The sequence below is a fragment of the Microtus oregoni genome, unplaced genomic scaffold (assembly GCF_018167655.1).
Source record: "Microtus oregoni isolate MIOR12 unplaced genomic scaffold, Mior012 000028F_ref0000031, whole genome shotgun sequence".
Taxonomy (NCBI): Eukaryota; Metazoa; Chordata; class Mammalia; order Rodentia; family Cricetidae; genus Microtus; species Microtus oregoni.
The window spans coordinates 14,449,064-14,468,026 of NW_024543087.1; the positions used below are offsets into that span (position 1 = coordinate 14,449,064).

The 18,963-nt window shown below is 46.6% G+C and overlaps 1 protein-coding gene across 1 annotated transcript; it reads left to right on the plus strand.

The window, feature by feature from the left end:
* Positions 1 to 15,942: 15,942 nt before the first annotated feature.
* Positions 15,943 to 17,801, plus strand: LOC121464146 (cathelicidin antimicrobial peptide). The gene is made up of 4 exons (XM_041676751.1): positions 15,943 to 16,140; positions 16,714 to 16,821; positions 16,937 to 17,005; positions 17,652 to 17,801. Exons 1-4 carry the CDS (start codon positions 15,943 to 15,945, stop codon positions 17,799 to 17,801), a joined length of 525 nt encoding a protein of 174 aa, XP_041532685.1.
* The last annotated feature ends 1,162 nt before the right edge of the window (positions 17,802 to 18,963 follow it).

Consider the following 18,963-nt stretch of genomic DNA (forward strand, 5'->3'; position numbering starts at 1 on the left):
GTGGATTTCTGTGAGTCCGAGGCCAGCCTAATCTACAAAGGGAGTTTCAGGACTGCCAGGGCAATACAGAGAAACCCTGTCTTGAAAACAAACAATCAAAAAACAGAAACAAATGAGTAGGGCTTGGGCACACCTTTAATTCCAGCGCTTGCGAGTTCAAGGGCAGCCTGCTCTACAGAGTAAGTTCCGGGATAGCCAGAGATGTGTAGTTTGACCTTGTCTTGAAAGAGAGAGAGAGAGAGAGAGAGAGAGAAAAGGTGGGTAAAAAAGTAAAAACCTTTGTATGTTTTTAAATGACTGAAAGTACAAAAAATAATAGGTATCAAAGTTTTTTCCAGGAGTGGTAGTGCAAGTCTTTACTTTAATCTCAATACTCTGGAGGCAAAAGCAGTCAAGTCTCGATGAGTTTCATAGAGCTTGGTTTACATGGCAAGTTCCAGATACCCTGTCTCAACACAAGCAAAACATTTTATCAGCAGACCAGTGGGCTTAAGATGAAGCTCAGCTGGTAGAGTGGTTCCTGGTTTCAGTTCCCAGTACCACATAAAACCAGGCACAGCCTTAGGGTGCATGCCTGTAATCCCAGGATCTGTGAGGTAGAGGCAGGAGGATCATAAGTTTAAAGTCATCTTTATCTACATAGTAAGTTTAAAGCTAGCCTGGAATACAATGAGACCTGTCTCAAAAAGTAAAATAAGGGCCTACAGAAATGATTCAGTGATTAAGAACACTTGTTGCTCTTGTAGAGGATCTGGGTTTGGTTCCTAGTACCCACATTGGGGCTCACAACTATCTCTACCTCCAGTTCTTGGGGATCAGACACCTTCTTCTGACTTCGTGGGCACCAGCCATACCTGTGGTGCACATCTATACATGGAAGCAAAACCTTCATATACATAAATAGATTTAAAATAAAATGAATTTTACCAGGTGCATGCCTATAATTCCAGCCTTTGGAAAACTGAAGCATGGGAACCTCAAATCCAAGACCAGCTTGAGTAACATATTGAAACCTTGTGTCAAAAACAAAACAAAACAAAAGTTAACTAGAGTGTTTTGGGTAGAGCCATTAGCCACACTTTGCCTCCAGTGTCTTAGTGAGTCAATTAGACAAGTAAAATACAGAGAGAGATTTATTCAATATGACCAAGTTGGGAAGAAGAATATGAAGGAGTCCACCAACCTGTCTGTCTTGGGGTACTGACCTGCACTTTAGGTTTAAGTAGAGGACAAGACTGCATGATTACGCAATGCAATCCTGATTAAGATGCCGCCTTGAGTCCAGCACTGTCGGAAATCCCGCAAATTGCTAATCTTCCTTCGCTGGCATCCCTGAGGGACCAATCTGGAAAATGATTACTTCTGCTCCAGGGCTGTCCCACCCTCCTGGAGAATGACCTTCCTCTGGGTGCTTCTGTGTGGGGGTCTGCCCTGGGAAGTTCTGCTGTTTGCGGAATCCAGGGTTTCTCAGGAGGCCCATTGGGAGGGAAGGATGCCTTCCTCTAGGGCACTGAGCAAAACTGGGAGGGGTGAGTTCCTAGAAAACGGTCGTTTGGGGGTAGAGAGAACTCTCTAAGGAGAAGAGCACCCTAGGCGGCCTGCAGGGGGAGAAGGAATGTGACCCCGGCTGAGTTGCCATTGACTGGGAGTGGCTACCAGGACCCACGCTGGGAAAAGAGACAATACTTGGAGGGCGTAGGTTTTGATAAGGGGTTCAACCAGGAAACGTCAGCAAAGGGTGTGGAGATGGAGATAACGGGATCAGATTTGCTGTGGGCTTGGGGAAAGAAGTCTGAGGAGCCAGGAGACCAGCTAGTCCAACTGGGCGGTCCTGAGCCTGAAGCCTCAGGGACAAGAGAAGAGAGTACAGCCTTGGAAGATGATTTCCTTGGCCTGCCTGTCTTTCTTCTTTCCCTCCTTCCTTCCTTTTATATTTATTTATTCATTTCGTCTGTGAAGGTTAGCAGTTGTCTGTCACAGTATGCGTGTGGAATCAGAGGATGCCTCCTTGAAGGAAGTTTTCTCCTTCCTTCATGCGTGTCCTGAGGGGCAGACTCAAGTTGCCAGGCTTGGTGGCCAGACCTTTACCTGTTGAACCAGCCTACCTGCCCCCCCCCCTTTTTTCCTCCTTTCTTTTTTGGAGAAAGGGTTTCCAGCTCAGGCTGGCCTTGAACTCCTTACCTATTTAAGGGTGATGTTGAACTTCTTTTAATATAATTTATTTTTAGTTTATATACATTGGTGTTTTGCCTGCAAATATGTCTGTATGCGGGAATCAGATCCCCTGGAACAGGATTACAGACAGCTGTGAGCTGTCATGTGGGTGCTGGGAATTGAAGCTGGGAGAGCAGTCAATGCTAAGCCATTTCTCCAGTTCTGGCATTGAACTTGTGAGCTTCCTCCTCTATCTCCTGAGTATAGCACATGTTATTTTTGCAGAATCATCTGAGCTGTGCCCAACCCAACTTTTATTTATTTATTTACTTATATTTTACTTTTCTGAGACAGGATCTCACTATATAACTCTGGCTGGCCTGGAACTTGTTGCTTGCTATGTAGACCATGATGGTCTGGAACTCACAATGATCTATCTGCCTTTCTTTCCCAAGTACATTCTGTTTTCTTTCTTTTTTTTTTTTTGAAATTTTTAAAAGATTTATTTATTTATTATGTATACACTATTCTGCCTACATGTATGCCTGATCTCATTATAGATGGCTGTGAGCCACCATGTGGTTTCAGGACCTCTGGAAGAGCAGTCAATGCTCTCAACCACTGAGCCATCTCTCCAGCCCTTCTTTTCTTTTAAAAGAATTTATGTGTCTCGAGTATTTTGCCTGTATTTGTGTTCATGTACTACATCATGCCTGGTGCCTGCTGGGGTTGGAAGAGTGTCAGGTCCCTTGGAATTGGAAAAACAGATGGTTGTGAGCTGTCAAGTAGGTACTAGGAATTGAACCTGGGTCCTCCGGAAGAGCAGTCAGTGCTCTTAACTTCAGAGCCATGGCTCAGCACCCCATTCTGCTGCTCTGGTTATCTGAATTTCTTCAAATCGTGGGAGTTCATTGATCTTTACATATATGATTTGCTCTCTATCTCATGTGAATGGCTTAAAAAATAAATCTGGGATTGAATTTAGAGCATGGCAAACGTGCAACCTTCTGACAGTTGGGACACTAGGATGTTCTTTACAAAGTTCACAATAGAAACTGCAGGGTCTCCAGGCGCCTCTAATCCCACTCTTGGGAGGCAAAGGCAGGCAGATCTCTGTGAGTTTGAGGCCAGCCTGGTCGACAGAGTGAGTTCCAGGACAGCCAGACATACACAGAGAAATCTTGCCTTGAAAAACAAACAAATCATAATGTTTTAAGTGTATGGTTTTGCAGGGCTTCATGAATAGATGTCTGGGCTGAATGTGACCGTGTGGGGTAGTGAGCGCTGGGCCAAAACTGTGGCTGAGCTCCCTCCCCAGCCTTGCTGTCACTTTTTATTTTGAAACAGCAGGGTTTTGTTGAATTGCCTTGGCTGGCCTTTTCCGGCTTCAGTCTTCTGAGAAGCTAAAATTACAAAAGCTTCTCATACTAGGCATGGACCTGACTGCCATATTTTTTTCTTTTTGTCCTTAAAGATTTATTTTATTGGGGATGGAGAGATGGTTCAGCAGTTAAGAGTACTTACTGCCTTTGCTGAGGACCCAGGCTAGGCTCCCCGAACACACATGGCTGCTCATAACCTTATCTGTAACTCTAGCTCCAGGGGATCCATTGCCCTCTTCTGATCTCTGTTTTCACCAAGCTTACATGTGGTGCATGTACGTACATGCAGGCAAAACACTCATACACATAAAATAAAAATAAATTCTAAGATTAGATTTACTATTATTAATTGTTATTCAAAAGTTTCTGCACCCCAATAAGTCTCTCCACCTGCGCAATAATCCGAATCAGACCAAATCAAACCGAATTATAAAAGGCCTAGGTTTAATGGATACATCACTCCCCGATGGCTTTCCAGCGCCCCAGAGAGGAAAAGAAGACCGGAAAACCACGTGTTTGTTCTCTGGGAGGCAATTTAAATACCCTGTGGGAGTGGTCTTGAGCATCTCTGGGGAGGAGTCATCATTTGGGAGGCTTTCTCATGGGTGGGATTTGGACCAAGGCAACTGGGGGGGGGGTGCTTAGGGTAAAGCCTCCACTCAAAGTTATCATTTTATCTATGTATTTATTTATTTCGAGGGGGTTGGAGAGATGGCTCAGAGGTTAAGAGCATTGCCTGTTCTTCCAAAGGTCCTGAGTTCGATTCCCAGCAACCACATGGTGGCTCGCAACCATCTGTAATGAGATCTGGTGCCCTCTTCTGGCCTGCAGACATACACACAGAGAGAATATTGTATACAAAATAAATAAATAAATAAATAAATAAATAAATAAAATATTTATTTCGAGTCAGGGTTTTTTTGCATAGCCCTGACTGTTCTGGAACTTGCTTTGTAGATAAAGCTGGCCTCAAACTCAGAGATCCACCTGCCTCTGCCTCCCAAGTGCTGGGATTTAAAAGTGTGTGCACCACTCCCAGCCACATTTTATTATTTTAAATTATGTGTTTATATGTTTGCGTGTGTGCGCATACGCATGTTAGTACAGGTGTCCACAAAGGCTGGGAGAGGGTGTCAGATTCTTTGGAATTGGAGTTGCAGGCAGTTGTGAGCTAACCAACATGGGTGCTGGGAATCAAACTTGGGTCCTCTGTAAGAGTGATTCATGTTCTCAACTGCTGGGCCATCTCTTCAGTCCCTGACTGGCTTATTTCAATGAGATAGTTCATTGAAATGAAGTTTATAGTTTTTAAAGCAAAGATTGGGGTGTAGCTAAGAGGTAGAACACGAAAACTCAGCATGCCCAAGACACTTTCCATCCCAATACAATAGCCAAAACAACAACAGTAAAAACCACCTCTGTGCATGCTTTAATCCCAGCACTCGGGAGGCAGAGGCAAGGGGATCTCTGTGAGTTCGAGGCCAGCCTGGTCTACAAACGGAGTTCCAGGACAGCCAATACTACACAGAGAAACTCTTCTTCCAAAAAAAAAAAAAAAAAAAAAAAAAAAGCAAACCAACAAACAACAATAGCAAACTCATCTTCTCTTGATACTTCCCTTACAGCCTTATTTCTCCATGGCTGGGTACGTGGCTCGGCAACAGAGCACACACTCACAGGTTCTGTCCTCAGGACACCCTCTCCACAGTTGTCGCTTTAATTTATCCCATTTCCTCTTGTGCCCCATCTAGTCAAACATTTGCTCTCTCCAGTCAGCGGAAAGGGCTTTTTGTCGTATTCTCCAGGGGGCCTTCATTTGTTGAATTCAGCAGGCAATCTGCGGTCCTGGTCTTACTTCATCCAGCAGCCACCATCAAAAACAGCTGACCACTTCCTGCCAGAGACATCTGCTCAGCCTTGCTCCCACGGCGCCACTCTCCAGACTGTATTCATTTCCCCAGTTGCTCTGAAAAGAATAAGGACTGGCTTTTAGAGAGGATGTACTAGAGAGAGCCCTTTGGCTTCTCCAGGGTGGGAATCAGGCTTAGGGGAGAAGACAGCTGGGCGCTCCTTTGGGGCAGCATGACCAGCAACAGCCCAAGAGCAGGAGAAATGTTTGTGCAGTGAATGAGGACCATACGTGTAAACATGATCCTGAAGGCAGGGGATCATAAGGTCTCTGTGGAGCCATCACCCTTCTTCCTGCTTTCTTGGGAAAGATAGACAAAGTTAGGTTTGGGAGTGATGATGGTTCGTCCTTAGGCCTTTCCTCTTCTGAGATCAAGGTCTTTTCCTCTAGACCCAGGCAGACCACGAGAGGGCGCTCGTTTCCCTCTGGCGAATATTCTTTTGAACTGAAAAGAGCTGTAGTCTTGGCTGAAAGCTAAATGCATGGATGGGAAAATAAATGTACACTGATTCCTGGGATCTGAGTTCATATCCCACTTCAGGGAGAGACATGCTCAGGGCTGGGAGCTCCCAGCTATATTATTTTTTTTTGGGGGGGGGGTTGGTTTGGTTTGGTTTGATTTGGTTTTTCAAGACAGGGTTTCTCTGTGTAGTCTTCCTTGGCTATCCTGGAACTAGCTCTGTAGACCAGGCTGGTCTCATAACTCACAGAGACCTGCCTGTTCTGCCTCCCAAGTACTGGGATTTAAGGTCGGCCATCACTGCCCGGCTGCAGCTATGTTATTAATTTCTTCTGGCCATTTATCTTATGAGGCAGCATCTTGACCACTGCTGGTCTCAGTTTTGTCATAATCCACCCATTCATGGTGCTAGCAAGAGCAGACAGCCATGTAGTGTGCGTCCTTCTCAGAAGTCTGCACTTGCCTAGCGTGTGAGGCTCCGAGTTCAGTTCCTAGTCATGAAAAAAGCAGTCTAAATTCGGTATACTCTCTTGCTGATCCTCCGTGTTTCCCATCTGACTCATGCTAACCTAAGTATGGTGTTTGTAACACTATACTCAGCAAAGTGAGTGTCCAGCAGTGGACTTTCTGAGAGACGTGATTCTCTGAAACAGGATCTTGCTCTATAGGCTCCCAACCCATGGCAACCACAACTCTGGCTTCTGAGTGCTGAGATTACAGATGTGAGTAACTACACCACCCACCAAGGACTGGGGTTCTCCTGAAAGTTGGAAGTCCTGAGAAGCAGCGAAGCACTCCTTATAACCTCCCCTATTGAGTGCTGTTTCCCTGCCCCACTTAGAAGAGGGGAAGTATGTGCTGGGGGCAAGGAGGAGCTGGAGACCCGGAAACTGGATTCCTCAATGTCTTCACTGTGCGCTTGCCTTTCTCAAGCCTTGGGTCTTGGTGTGTGGCATGGTTTCCTGGGGCTCCCTCTTGTCTCCGGTCCCTCCTCTCTTTCTTCATCTGCCCGTAGCTGGTTGACAAATGTTCACATTAGGTGAGGTGCTTCGTGGGGGGGAATGGGAATGGCAAGGTGAGGGTGGAAGTCAGTGCCTGTGATCTGCCCCTTTGTATTCTTGAACAGTTCCTTCCTCAGTAGGAATGGAGGCTGGACCCATTGTCGTCTGTTAGGTGTGTTCTGTGGAAAAGGGCAGATCTGAGAGAACCAGGGGCTAATCCAGGAAAACGATTTCCCTTTCTGTAGCGTTCCTCCGGCTCTTTAAGGAGCGGTGTGTTGAGAGGCTAAGAAACAGCAAGGGAGGCTCTCAGACTTCCTTGAGTGATGGGCTCTTTACACAGAGAACCGTGCTGCAAGGAGCACGGTCTGAGAAGTTCCTGCTTCATCTTATATAAGCCCCTGTTGATTCCATGGAGCTGTGAAGCAGAATGAACTTGTGCATGGTCTCGACTCTGTGTGTGTGTGTGTGTGTGTAGTCAGAAACTTAAAAACTGGATTAGGCCTGTACTGAAAGGGTGTTGGCGTGTGTATGTGTGTGTGTGTGTGTGTGTGTGTGTGTGTGTGTGTGGTGTGTAGTCAGAAACTTAAAAACTGGATTAGGCCTGTACTGAAAGGGTGTTGGCTAGCACGAGTGTCTATCTGCCTCCAGGAAAAGTGTCCTCTCTCTAGGTAGTCTCAACAGTCACTCTGAGGGCCAGTCTAGGAAAGGCTCCAGCCATCTCAGCCCTGTTACTCTCCAGTGAGCTTACCTGACTGGTGCCCACTGGGCCATTCTAGTGAACGGATTGCCTTGTAATTCTTCTGATTACTCTTTGTTCATTGGCCTCAAACTCGCACAGATCCCCTACCTCTGTCTCTGGAGTGCTGGGATTAAAGGTGTTCGCCACCATGCCTTGCCTAAAATTGTTTTTAAATTCAGTTTATTTGTGTGTGTGTGTGTGTGTGTGTGTGTGCGCGAGTGCAAAGGGTACATGTGGAGGGTAGTGAACTGCCTTCTGGAGTTGGTCGTCTCCTTTCACAAAGGTTGTCGAGATTGGTGGCAAGCACCATGTCACCAGCTCTCTGACGCCTTGTGAGTCTCTTTTTGGCCAGGTTATGTGATCTGGGGACAGATGTGTGCATCTGGATTATGGCTGAGTGGCTATTCTGAGCATAGATACTTGACTAGGTTTTGTCAGGGTTGGCACTTACCTGAGGGAGCACACAGGCTTTCTTGTCCCCAGAGAGAAGTTAACCATTCTGGAGCCTTACTCTTCTGGGCAGTTCTATAGCTGGTGCCCAAGGCTTCCCAAGTCTCATCCCTTTCCTACCCCTCACCCTCACCCTAAGCAGCTTTTCCTCTTCCCTTTCCAGAGGGCAATGGGTGTTTCCTATTGGTGAGTGAAGGAAGGTCCAGGGCTGGGAGTTTTACACTTAATTTGGTTAAAACCCGGCCTCAGGCATCTCTCAGGGCGCATGTCCCTGGAAACCAAAATACAAAAAAGAAAACCAAACAAGGATAACACCAATAAGACAAAAAAAAAAAAAAAGTCAAACAAGGCAAAATGAAACCAAAAAGTTCACAAAAAATACCACTGAGTTCCATTTTGTATTTGCTAACTACTTCTGGGCATGGGGCCTGACCTGGAGAGAGGTGGACGTACCCAGTGACATTCGATCTCACAAACCCATTTTCCGTTTGCAGTGGGTAGCAGTGGGATACCCACCTTTTTTGAAGCTACTGGGCTTCTGAGGCTGCGATTGTGTGGGCCGGGTTCAAGAGCCAGGACTGGGGAGCAGGAGACTGAATGCTGTTCTGTTCTTTTCCACTAATGGTTCCTAGTAGGGTGGAGAGAGGGCTTAGCAGGTGGGTAGGTTGGGACCACAATTGTCCCCAGTTCCCAGCAGGACTTCCGAATGATGTTGAAAAGATTGTCCTCATTTGATTTGGACAGACTCCCATTGCTGGAGTGCAAGGTTGGTGTTGGTTAGCCCAGTGCACCCTGTGGCATTCAGGCAGATGTTTTAAGAGCTGAGATTGAACAGAGGGCTCTGTGCATGATAGGAAATTCTCTACCTCTGACAGTGGTGCCAGATGTAAACCTTGGTTATCTTGATATGCTCACTCATTTAAGGAATCCTTTCTTGATTTTCTTGTGGGGTGGGGCAAGGTGAGGGGTGTTTTCCATGTAGCTCAGGCTGGCCTTAAAACTCCTGGCCTTCCCGCTTCTGCCTCACGAGAGACTGCTGAGATCACAGGCCTGTGTGGCCACGCTCAGCGTGTGCGTTCTTGGCTTACCTGTGCTGAGTTAGCACTCTGCTAACTGAGCTCCCAACCCCACTGAAAAATAATTTTATGGTTTGTTTTGTTTTTGAGACAGTGAGTCTTAACTTTGTAGCTCTGGAGTCTTGGTACCTACTATGTAGACCAGCCTGGCTTTGAACATACAGAGATCTGCCTGCCTCTGCCTCCCAAATGCTGGGATTAAAGAGGTAGGCTACTACACTTGCCTTGAAAAATATGTCTTTATTGCTTCTTTTTTTATTTTTTACAATGTAATAGTCTTGAATTTTTTCATAACAATATTTTTGTTGTTGTTGTTGGTTTTTTGAGACAAGTTTTCGCTAGCTTTCAAGCCTGTCCTGGAACTAGCTCTTGTAGATCAGGCTGGCCTCGAACTCCAGAGATCCACCTGCCTCTGCCTCCTGAGTGCTGAGATTAAAAGCATGCTCCACCAGCACCCGGCTACAACATTAAATTTTGACCACGTTTTTCTCCTTCATTTCCTCCAGATCCTCTCCACCTCCCTAACCATCCAACTCTATGTTCTCTCTTTTTCAAAAAACAAAAAGCCACACAAAAATACAAAAAAGAAAACCAAACAAGGATAACACCAATAAGACAAAAAAAAAAAAAAGTCAAACAAGGCAAAATGAAACCAAAAAGTTCACAAAAAATACCACTGAGTTCCGTTTTGTATTTGCTAACTACTTCTGGGCATGGGGCCTGTCCTGGAGAGAGGTGGATGTACCCAGTGACACTTGATCTCACAAACCCATTTTCCGTTTGCAGTGGGTAGCAGTTGGGTAGGAGTGGGATACCCACCTTTTTTTTTTTTTTTTTAATTCAGGCTCTCACTGTATTTGTGGTTGATGTGGCGCTCACTATGTAGACCAGCCTGGGCTCGAACTCACAGAGAACAGAGGGTGTTTCTGGTGATGTTTCAGAAACCTCACTAGGGGTTCGCAGTACACAGCTTGCTCTTTTCATTCAGCCAGGGAGGGACTTCCCGCTTCACTGGGTGTACTCCACGAAGTCCCTCACCAACATTCTCAGAGGCCTTTCTCCAGGGTGATTTTAGTTATTTTTTTAATTTTTTGGTTTTTTTCAAGACAGGACTTCTCTGTATAATTGTGCCTATCCTGAAATTCACTCTGTAGACCAGGTTGGCCTCAAACTCAAGAGAGTCACCTGCCTTTGCTTCCCAAATACTGGGATTAAAGGTGTGCACCATCATGTCCCACTTCCAGTGAAGGAACCAGTGGAACAACAGAGGCTTGATGTCCTTGGATTGTCCCTTTCTCCGCTGCTATAAGGGCCTGATGTGCAAGGCCTGCTTGACCAAGAAGTGACTGGAGTAATACCCGCACTGTGAAACGAGGTTGCGCAGAAGTCCACTTCTCCTTCAGGGCCCTGGGGCTGAGTGTGCAATCGACAGCATTCACCCAGGCTGCTGCCCTGTCCTGGCAAAGCCACTGAGGTCCCACAGCACCTGAAGCCAAGAGTTAGCTCAGACCTTGAAGGCACACAGTTCACAGAGGAGCGGGGACCAGAATCTGCCCCAGGGACTCTAGACCGCTCCACTGCCATAGCCCATCCTCTTGCCTAGCCTTGTGCTGTGTACTTTAACACACCCTATACATGGTGGAGGAGAGGACAGCACTGTCAATTCTAGAAGCTTTATCGAAAATCCAGAGAACCCCTGTCTTGATGCTCTAGGTAACTGTTCTCTGATACTTGTAGTTTATTGTAATTTTAAAACCACTTTAGCTGGGCAGTGGTGGTGCCTAGCAGATCACAATTGTCTGTACCCTAATTCCAGGGGGCTTGATTCCTTCTTCTGCATCGGGTATGCATGTGCAAATGTGTGTGCCTGTGTGTGTGCGTGCACACATGTATGGACAGTCACACTCATGCTATAAAATAAATATCTTTTAAAAATAATTTTATTTATTTATTTATTTATTTATTTATTTATTGTGTGTGTGCCCATACATGCATGCCATAGTATGTGTGGAAGTAAAAGACAAATTGCTTGCAGGAGTTAGTGCTTTTCTTCCGCCATGTGGGTTCCGGGGACTGAACTCAGATAATCAGGCTTAAAAGCAAGTACCTTTACCTGCTGAGTTATCCTGCCAGACTATAATATCTTTTAAATTTATACTCAGTATAATTTAAGGCGCAAAATATGTTTTGATTGGCATATCTATCAATCATCTATCTATGTATCTATTTATTTATTACTTAACTTTTTATTTACTTTATTTTTATTTATTTATTTATTTTGGCTTTTCAAGACAGGGTTTCTCTGTGTAACAGTCCTGACTGTCCTGGAAATCACTCTGTAGACCAGCCTGGCCTCAAACTCATGAGATCTGCCTGCCTCTGCCTCTTGACTGCTGGAATTAAAGGTGTGTACCACCATCATCTGGCTAACATTTTTTTAGAGTAAAGAAGTATGTTTATTATTATTATTACATCTTTTTTTACTTACAAGCTTCATTATAAGAAACATTTTAAAAAATCAGTTTTTTAAACTTTTCAAAAAAAAAAACCCCGCCGAATGAATGATGTTCTATTCTGCTTTTCTGTTGCTGTGATGAACGCCAGGACCAAGAGCGACTGGGGAGGGAGGGTCTGTTGTCACCTTACCTCTAATAACAGTTTGTCATGGGCAGAAGCCGGGCATAGACTCACAGCAGGAATGTAAGACTTTAAGACAATTCTGAAACCATTTCTGACAATTCTGAATCCTCTCAGCCTTTATGCCATAGTGCTTCTCCTCCTCCCCTGGGAACCAAGGATCTAACAGCTACACATGCATGTACTCAGTTCCTGAACAATTACCCATATACGTATGTTTTGATTCAGTCCTCTGGGAAACGGGGTCAAAATGACCTCTTACCTCATCTGATCTGGCAACAGCTCTCCAGCCAATTATTGGTAACAGCTCTTTTGAATAAGCCAATCATAATAGTCAAAGAACAACCCCCCCCCTGCTTCTGTGGCCTTCTCCATTAATAGTAGCCTGTACCAGCTATTCAAGGTCTCTTGGCTTCCCAAATGCTGAGGGACCCTGTCATGACAGAATTAATTAAAATCCTCATGCTTTTGCCTCAGCTGTGGTGTATGAGGTGGTCTCTGGGGGCGACTCCTCCTCAGTGTTTAGACGCTAGAGTCCAACAGGAACATGGAGTGGAGACCACAGAGAATGATGCTTATTGGCTTGCTCCCAGGCTCATGTTCATCCACTTTCCTTATATAGCCCAGCCTCACCCACCCAGAGACAGCACCGCCCTTGGTGGCCTGGCAATCAAGAAGACAGAGACAAGCCCACAGCTAGTCATTCAGTTGAGCTTCCCACTTTCCAGAGGTGTCAGGTTCATAACATGACTATCCAGGACAATTCATAATTGGGCAGTGGTGGCACACACCATTAATCCCAGCACTTGGGAGGCAGAGACAGGTGGATCTCTATGAGTTCGAGGCCAGCCTGGTTTACAGAGCTAGTTCCAGGACAGCCACAGTAACACAGAAGAACCAGGTCTAGAAAAACCAAGAAAAAGTCAGGTCACTTAGTCAGGTGTGGTGGCACACACCTTTCATCCCCGCATTTCTTAGACAGAGGCAGGCAGATCTCTGAGTCCTCTTTTTTTCCAAGGCAAGGTCTTTCTGTGTTTGAACTTGATTTGTAGACCACGCTGGCCTTGAACTCACAGATTCACCTACTTCTGCTTCCTTAGTTTTAGGATTAAAGATGTGTGCCACTACGTCCTGCTAAATATTGAAATTTTTTTTGTTTTTTTTGTTTTTCGAGACAGGGTTTCTCTGTGGCTTTGGAGCCACCATCGCCCGGCTAAATATTGAAATTTTTTTTTTCCACTAGACGACGAGGGAGTATTGAAATTTTTAAGATACATTTTTTTCACTGGACACCCGCCTTTAATCCCAGCGCTCAGGAGACAGAGACTGGTGGATCTGCGGGAGTTCAAGGCCAGCAGGTCTATAGAGTGAGTTTGGTTTTTTTTTTTTTTTTTTTTAAACAGGGTTTTTCTATAGCTTCGGAGCCTGTCTGGAAACTAGCTCCTGTAGACCAGGTTGGCCTTGAACTCACAGAGATCCGCGTGCCTGTGCCTCCCGAGTGCTGGGATTAAAGGCAAGAGCCACCACAGCCCGGCTACAGAGTGAGTTCTATGACAGTCAGAAAAACCCTGTCTCAAACAACAACAAAAAACAACAAAAATTATTTTGTGCATGAATGTGTGTTTATATGTGTGTGCAAATGCACTCAGGTGGGAGTGTTTGCTTGTATGCTCTGTGGACCCACTGAACCATTTCCCTGGCCCTTTGCTCTTTTATTTCACAATGGCTTGTTGCTTTGTATGCATTTGACATTGGGGATTGTGTCTCTTTCCAACAGGAAGTGTAATCAACCAAGATAAAAAGGATGTGGTTGTGCCTATCCGTAATCCCAGCACTTGGAAGGTGGACACATACATGCATGTGCACACACACACACACACACACACACACACACACACACAGAGGCACACACGCATACACACACTAATTTAAACAAGACAAACAAAAAGCTAGTATAATGGCAAATGCCTGTAACACCAGCCTTTTGGAGGTTGGAGGCAGGAGGAGTTCAGGGTTATCTTTGGCTGCTACATAAAGAGTTTTAGGCCAACCTGTCTCAAAATTATAAAATAAAAAGACCAACCTAATGTTACAACTCCAACTAAAAGCCTTAATTGAAGTAGTGCATTCTTCACATAATTTAGCATCTGTAGTTCAGTCAGTTTGGGTCCTTCGCATACAAACAGAAACAGCCACAACAGAAACCCAAAGCACTGTGTACGGACAGAAGCTCAGTGAGTCTGAGCGTGGGTGTGGGTGGCGTTCTGACATCTGGATGTGCAGGGGGCTAGGATGAGAGCTGTGGGTAAAAAGACAGATGCAGGCTCTGATGGGAGATGAGGATGTGTGGGCTGCTGAAGACAGGGGTTGGGGGGGCCTCCCAGTGATTGCAGGGAGTGTGGAACCTAGGGGAGATGAAACCTAGAGATTTTGGTAACAACTTCTAGGAGGAAAAAGGAGTGAAAATCAGGGCGATGATGCGGAAGGGGTGAAGGGCACGTCCCAGGAGGAAGAAGGAATAATTAGGTTGTTCTTCCAACTTTGCGATCAGGATTCGAGCAATGGGTACTCAGCAGTCAGGTGAGAGGACCCATGAAAATATGGTGATGTGGGATTGGAGGGGTGGCTCAGTGGTGAAGAGCATGTGATGCTCTTCTGAACGGTATTCCCAGTAACAACGGAGAGGGGCGGACAGTCGCCCGTGATGCCAGCTCCAGGGGACCCATCACCTCTGGCTTCTTCAGGCTCCCACACTGATGGGGCATATGTTCACATAGACACATACTTCTTTTATATGCTAATAATATTTGTTCATTTGTTTTTGAGGCAGGCCTTCATGCAGCCCAAGTTGACCTCAGACTTATAGCTAAGGATGAACTTGAATTTCTGACCCTTCCAGCCTCCATTTCCTAAGTGCTGTGATAACCAGCCTGCACCAGTCTAAACAGGTTATGTGGGGCTGTGGTGCTGGGGCTTGAACCTGGGGCTTTGTATGCTGTGAGCAAGACTATGACTACTCCCCAGTTAACATTTCTTTTGGGGTGTTTTGAGATAGAGTCTCACTTACTAACCCAGGTTGGCTTTGAGCTCATAGTAGTCTTCCTGCCTCAGCCTCCGAGGTGTTAAAATAATAGGCGTGAGCCACCATACCTGACATTTATAGGATCATGAACTCAGAGATACAGACCAGGGGCCTGAATCCTGGGGCAGAATTGGCCCTAGATGCAACCCTCCAGCCCTCAATGTTAAGAGAACAGCCCTTGGAGGAGACATAGGCAAGAGGCCAAGCAAGGATGATAGGGGAAGGACGATTCCAGGAGACAGAGGGGTTACCTAAGCCTTCATGCACTAAAACACTGGCTCCAGAAAAGGCTGGCCAGCATGCAGGAGTGTCAGTGCGAGAGAAGGTAGATATGCAGACTCAGTCAGTATAGACGGCCTTTTGGGGACTGGGCTAAAGGCCACATCTGCAGGATAGGGACATTTTTATGAAATCCAGGAGAGGGTGTCACTACTGTTGCTGGACTAGTGATGTGTCTAGGAAGCCATGGTCCTTGTAATGCGTGGCTTCAACTAGCGGTGCTTGGTCGCCGGTCTTCATCGCCTCTTGGCCCTGTGTTTCCAAACTGTCAAAGAAGAGGGTGTTATGGTCTTGAATGGCAGGAGAAACTTCTTCCTTGGGAGGATGGGTTACTGGGTGGAGTGACCACTGTCACTTGTCATCAAAGGCCAAATGTTCACCGAGAGTCAGACAGTACCTAGAGCCGGAGATTTAGCAGTGGACACTAAGTCTAGACTCATTCCCGAAGAGTAAACAGACTTAGGATAGTCACTGGCTTTTCCTTTCTTGGGATGTTTAACCTGTTGAGCAATACTGGATGTGATAGTCCCCCTGGGGCGGGGGAGAAGCCAAGACCATCTCAGGAAGATGAGGAAATTATTTCTTCACCTGGTATGCCAGGCCTACCTCACTCACTGCCCAGAGCCTCATGGGGCAACAAAAGTCTGAAGCAAGCCCCAGCCCACGCCCTGGCAGGCAGCCAGCAGTAGAAGGCTTCTGGTTGGGCTTTTGCTTCAGGTTCAGGCTGAGCATAAAGGAGGCTCTCAGGCCTGGAGGAGGCAGTCTTGGGGACGATGCAAGCCCAGAGGGACAACCCTTCCCTGCGATGGTCACTATCGCTGCTGCTGCTGCTGGGCCTGGTGTTGCCCTTAGTGTTCTCCCAGACCCTCAGCTACAGGGAGGCTGTGCTCCGTGCTGTGGATGACTTCAACCAGCAGTCCCTGGACACCAATCTCTACCGCCTTCTGGACATGGATTCTCAGCCCTCAGGGGTGAGGCTGGGGAAGAGCAGGTTCTAATCCAAGGCATTTTCCCCTTTTAGTGTGGTCATTTCTTTTCCGAGGACACTCCCTAGATCTGTGTCGCCTTCCCGATTGACAGTTTTCAGCCCTGGAATACCTGCTGTGGCAGAAGTGCCCTCAAGCGCATTCTAGTGATTCCTGGGACCTCCATTCCAGGGACAGTGGAATCACTGGCCTCAGGAATTAATTGGCTTCCTTTGCTCTAAGTTTTTTTTTTCATACCCAATAAAGGATTCTGCCTAGCCTTGAGGTCCCTAAGTATGTGCCTGATCCTCTAGGAAGGCCCTGGTTTCCCTCTCCCTGCCCAGAAGGGGAGGAGGTGCTCTTCCTCACCGCTGGCTGAGGGCCGTGCCTACTCACTGTAGGTGTGGGAAGGAAGAAGGGGGCTCATTTTCTCTTCCCTGCTGTACCCCAGCGCTAGGCCTTGTTTCAGCACCTAGCATGCAATGTTGGAAGGCCACTCTGTTAGTGGTTGTCAGGGAGATTGATTCTCGAAGCTGAGAAGGGGCCCAAGACTAGTCTCCCTACTTTTCCCATGACCAGGATGAAGACCCAGATGCCCTCAATTATATGAGGTTCAGAGTGAAGGAGACAGTGTGTGACAAAGCAACGTATCAGACACCTGAGCAGTGCAACTTCAGGGAACACGGGGTAAGGCAGAGGGCCCGCCTGGTTGGTGGTGGCACCTGAGGGAATATTTCCATCCAGGGGGCTAGGGTTTAGGCGACATGGCAAACGGGTTTGACCTTGTGCTTCCTCTTCTCAGCTGGTGAAGCAGTGTGTGGCGACAGTCAACCAGGGCACAGATTCTTTTACAGACATCAGCTGTAAAGGGGTGAGTGGGATACAGGAGGTGATGTGGGGATGGGATGGGGACATGGATTAGCCTGTGGACCAGTTACTCCCTATTCTACCCAGAACAGAGAGTGCTCCACCTCGTCCCCTTGATCCTCCCTTGTGCCTGAATTTCAGCTCCAAGACTGTTCTGTCATCCCTTAGAGCAGTGACGTAACTCCAGTGTTGGCTCGTACTTACCTGGGAGGCAGAGGCAGCTATAGGTTCTAGGTCAGCCTTTTCCACAGAGAGTTCCAGGCCAGACATGGTACATGTGAAGCCTGGTCCCAATAAACAAACAAGTAAGTAAGTAAGTTTGTTTTTGTTAGCCAGAACTTGTTAGGGATGTGGATTCTCGGGTCTCGCTGAGTTTTAACAGGACTCAGCTGAGGATCCCACCTGAGTTTTAGCTTTGCTCTACTGGATATTCTGAGTCCTGCTAATACTGACAGCATCCTCAGACCCCAGGGAGCCTCTTGCCATTCCCAGGCCCCCGTGTTCTTATCTTTTATTGGGGTGAAGGGTCGAATTACATGTCCCAAAAGCTGCACTAGGGCCCAGAGGCTCTGGGAGTAGCCCTGAGTGTGGTCTAGTTGGGAGGACCTGTGAGCAGCCTCACAAGGAACCTATCTCTTTGTGGTCCACAGCCTGGGACACAGCCCCAGCAGTTCAAGAACGTTGGCAGGATTGCTGGACTTCTCCGAAGAGGTGGGCTGAAGATTGGTGAAAAGATTCAGAAACTTGGCCAGAAAATCCGGGATTTTTTTCAGAAAATTACACCTGAGGTAGAGAAGTAGGCCTGCCTTGGTTTGTTTCTGGATTTCAAAAATAATAAATTTGGTGAAGGAAACTTCTCAATGGCTTTTGTCTTCTTTTAGCTTTAACTCTGGAGGCTCTCTGAGCACACGTGTGTGAGCCATCACTTTGTACTCTGTGTGTGTGGCGGGGGAAGAGTAGTTTGAGAGAGAGGACGGTAGCTGTTCCATTAGAAGGTATATTTAAGGCAGCAGGGCAAGAGGTCCATTCTGATATATATATTTTAATTTTTATATATTATATATATCATATCTATGTAATAAAATCCAGGCAGTAGTGGCACATTCCTTTTTTTTGTTGTTGTTGTTGTTTTTCGAGATGGGGTTTCTCTGTGCAACAGTCCTAGCTGTTCCAGAACTTGCCCTGCCTCTGCTTCCCCAGTGCTGAGATTAAAGGTGCCACCATAAACAACTCAATCAATGTATTTTAAACTTTTTAAAATAAAATTTATGTATGTGGGTATTTTGCACACACTGCATGTGTGCCTGTGGTCAGAATAAGTGATCAGATCCCTGGGACTGGAGTTATAGATGGCTGTAAGTCATGTGGGTGCTGGGATCAAATCCAGGCCCGCTAATAGAGCATCCAGTGCTTCTAAGCTCTGAGCCTCTCTTTTTTTGATTTTGTGTGTGTGTGTGTGCGCACACGCTTACATACTACAGCTCATGTATGGAGGTCAGAGGACAACTTTGGGAGTCAGTTCTGTGGGACCGGGGTGGGGGTCACAAGACAGGAATACCAGCCTACTGACTCCTGCATAACCAGACAGCACCCTGCCATCAGGACTGCAGGGCAGTGGCCTCAGGGGTCAGTGCAGGGCCCGAGCTTCTGCACCAGTATGCCAAGGGTTCTCCGAGGAACTGTGGCTTTGGATCCAGCTCTCTAAGAGTACTAGAGGATGGAGTCACTGGAAGACCAGAGTAGTCTCAGGTTACTTCAAGTCTATGGCTCTAACCACAGCCTCCAGAGAGCAGATTTCCCTGGGTCTAAAGCTTGGTAACCTGTCTCCAGCAGGCTCATAAAAAGCACCAAGGTTTTGACTCCAGCTGGTCACCCTGGGGCTAAGTGTCCAGCCCCACCCTTGGTCCTGTGTTTCAGGAAACTTCTGTGGTCAACACCAGGCATCACCAGTTCCTAAGCTGA

What these genes read in the sequence shown, in the direction of transcription:
- LOC121464146 (XM_041676751.1), top strand. Translation starts at nt 15,943, where the DNA reads ATGCAAGCCCAGAGGGACAACCCTTCCCTGCGATGGTCACTATCGCTG. An exon ending in TGGATTCTCAGCCCTCAGGG is followed by an intron (nt 16,141 to 16,713) that starts GTGAGGCTGGGG and finishes TCCCATGACCAG; the next exon opens with GATGAAGACCCAGATGCCCT. An exon ending in GCAACTTCAGGGAACACGGG is followed by an intron (nt 16,822 to 16,936) that starts GTAAGGCAGAGG and finishes TCCTCTTCTCAG; the next exon opens with CTGGTGAAGCAGTGTGTGGC.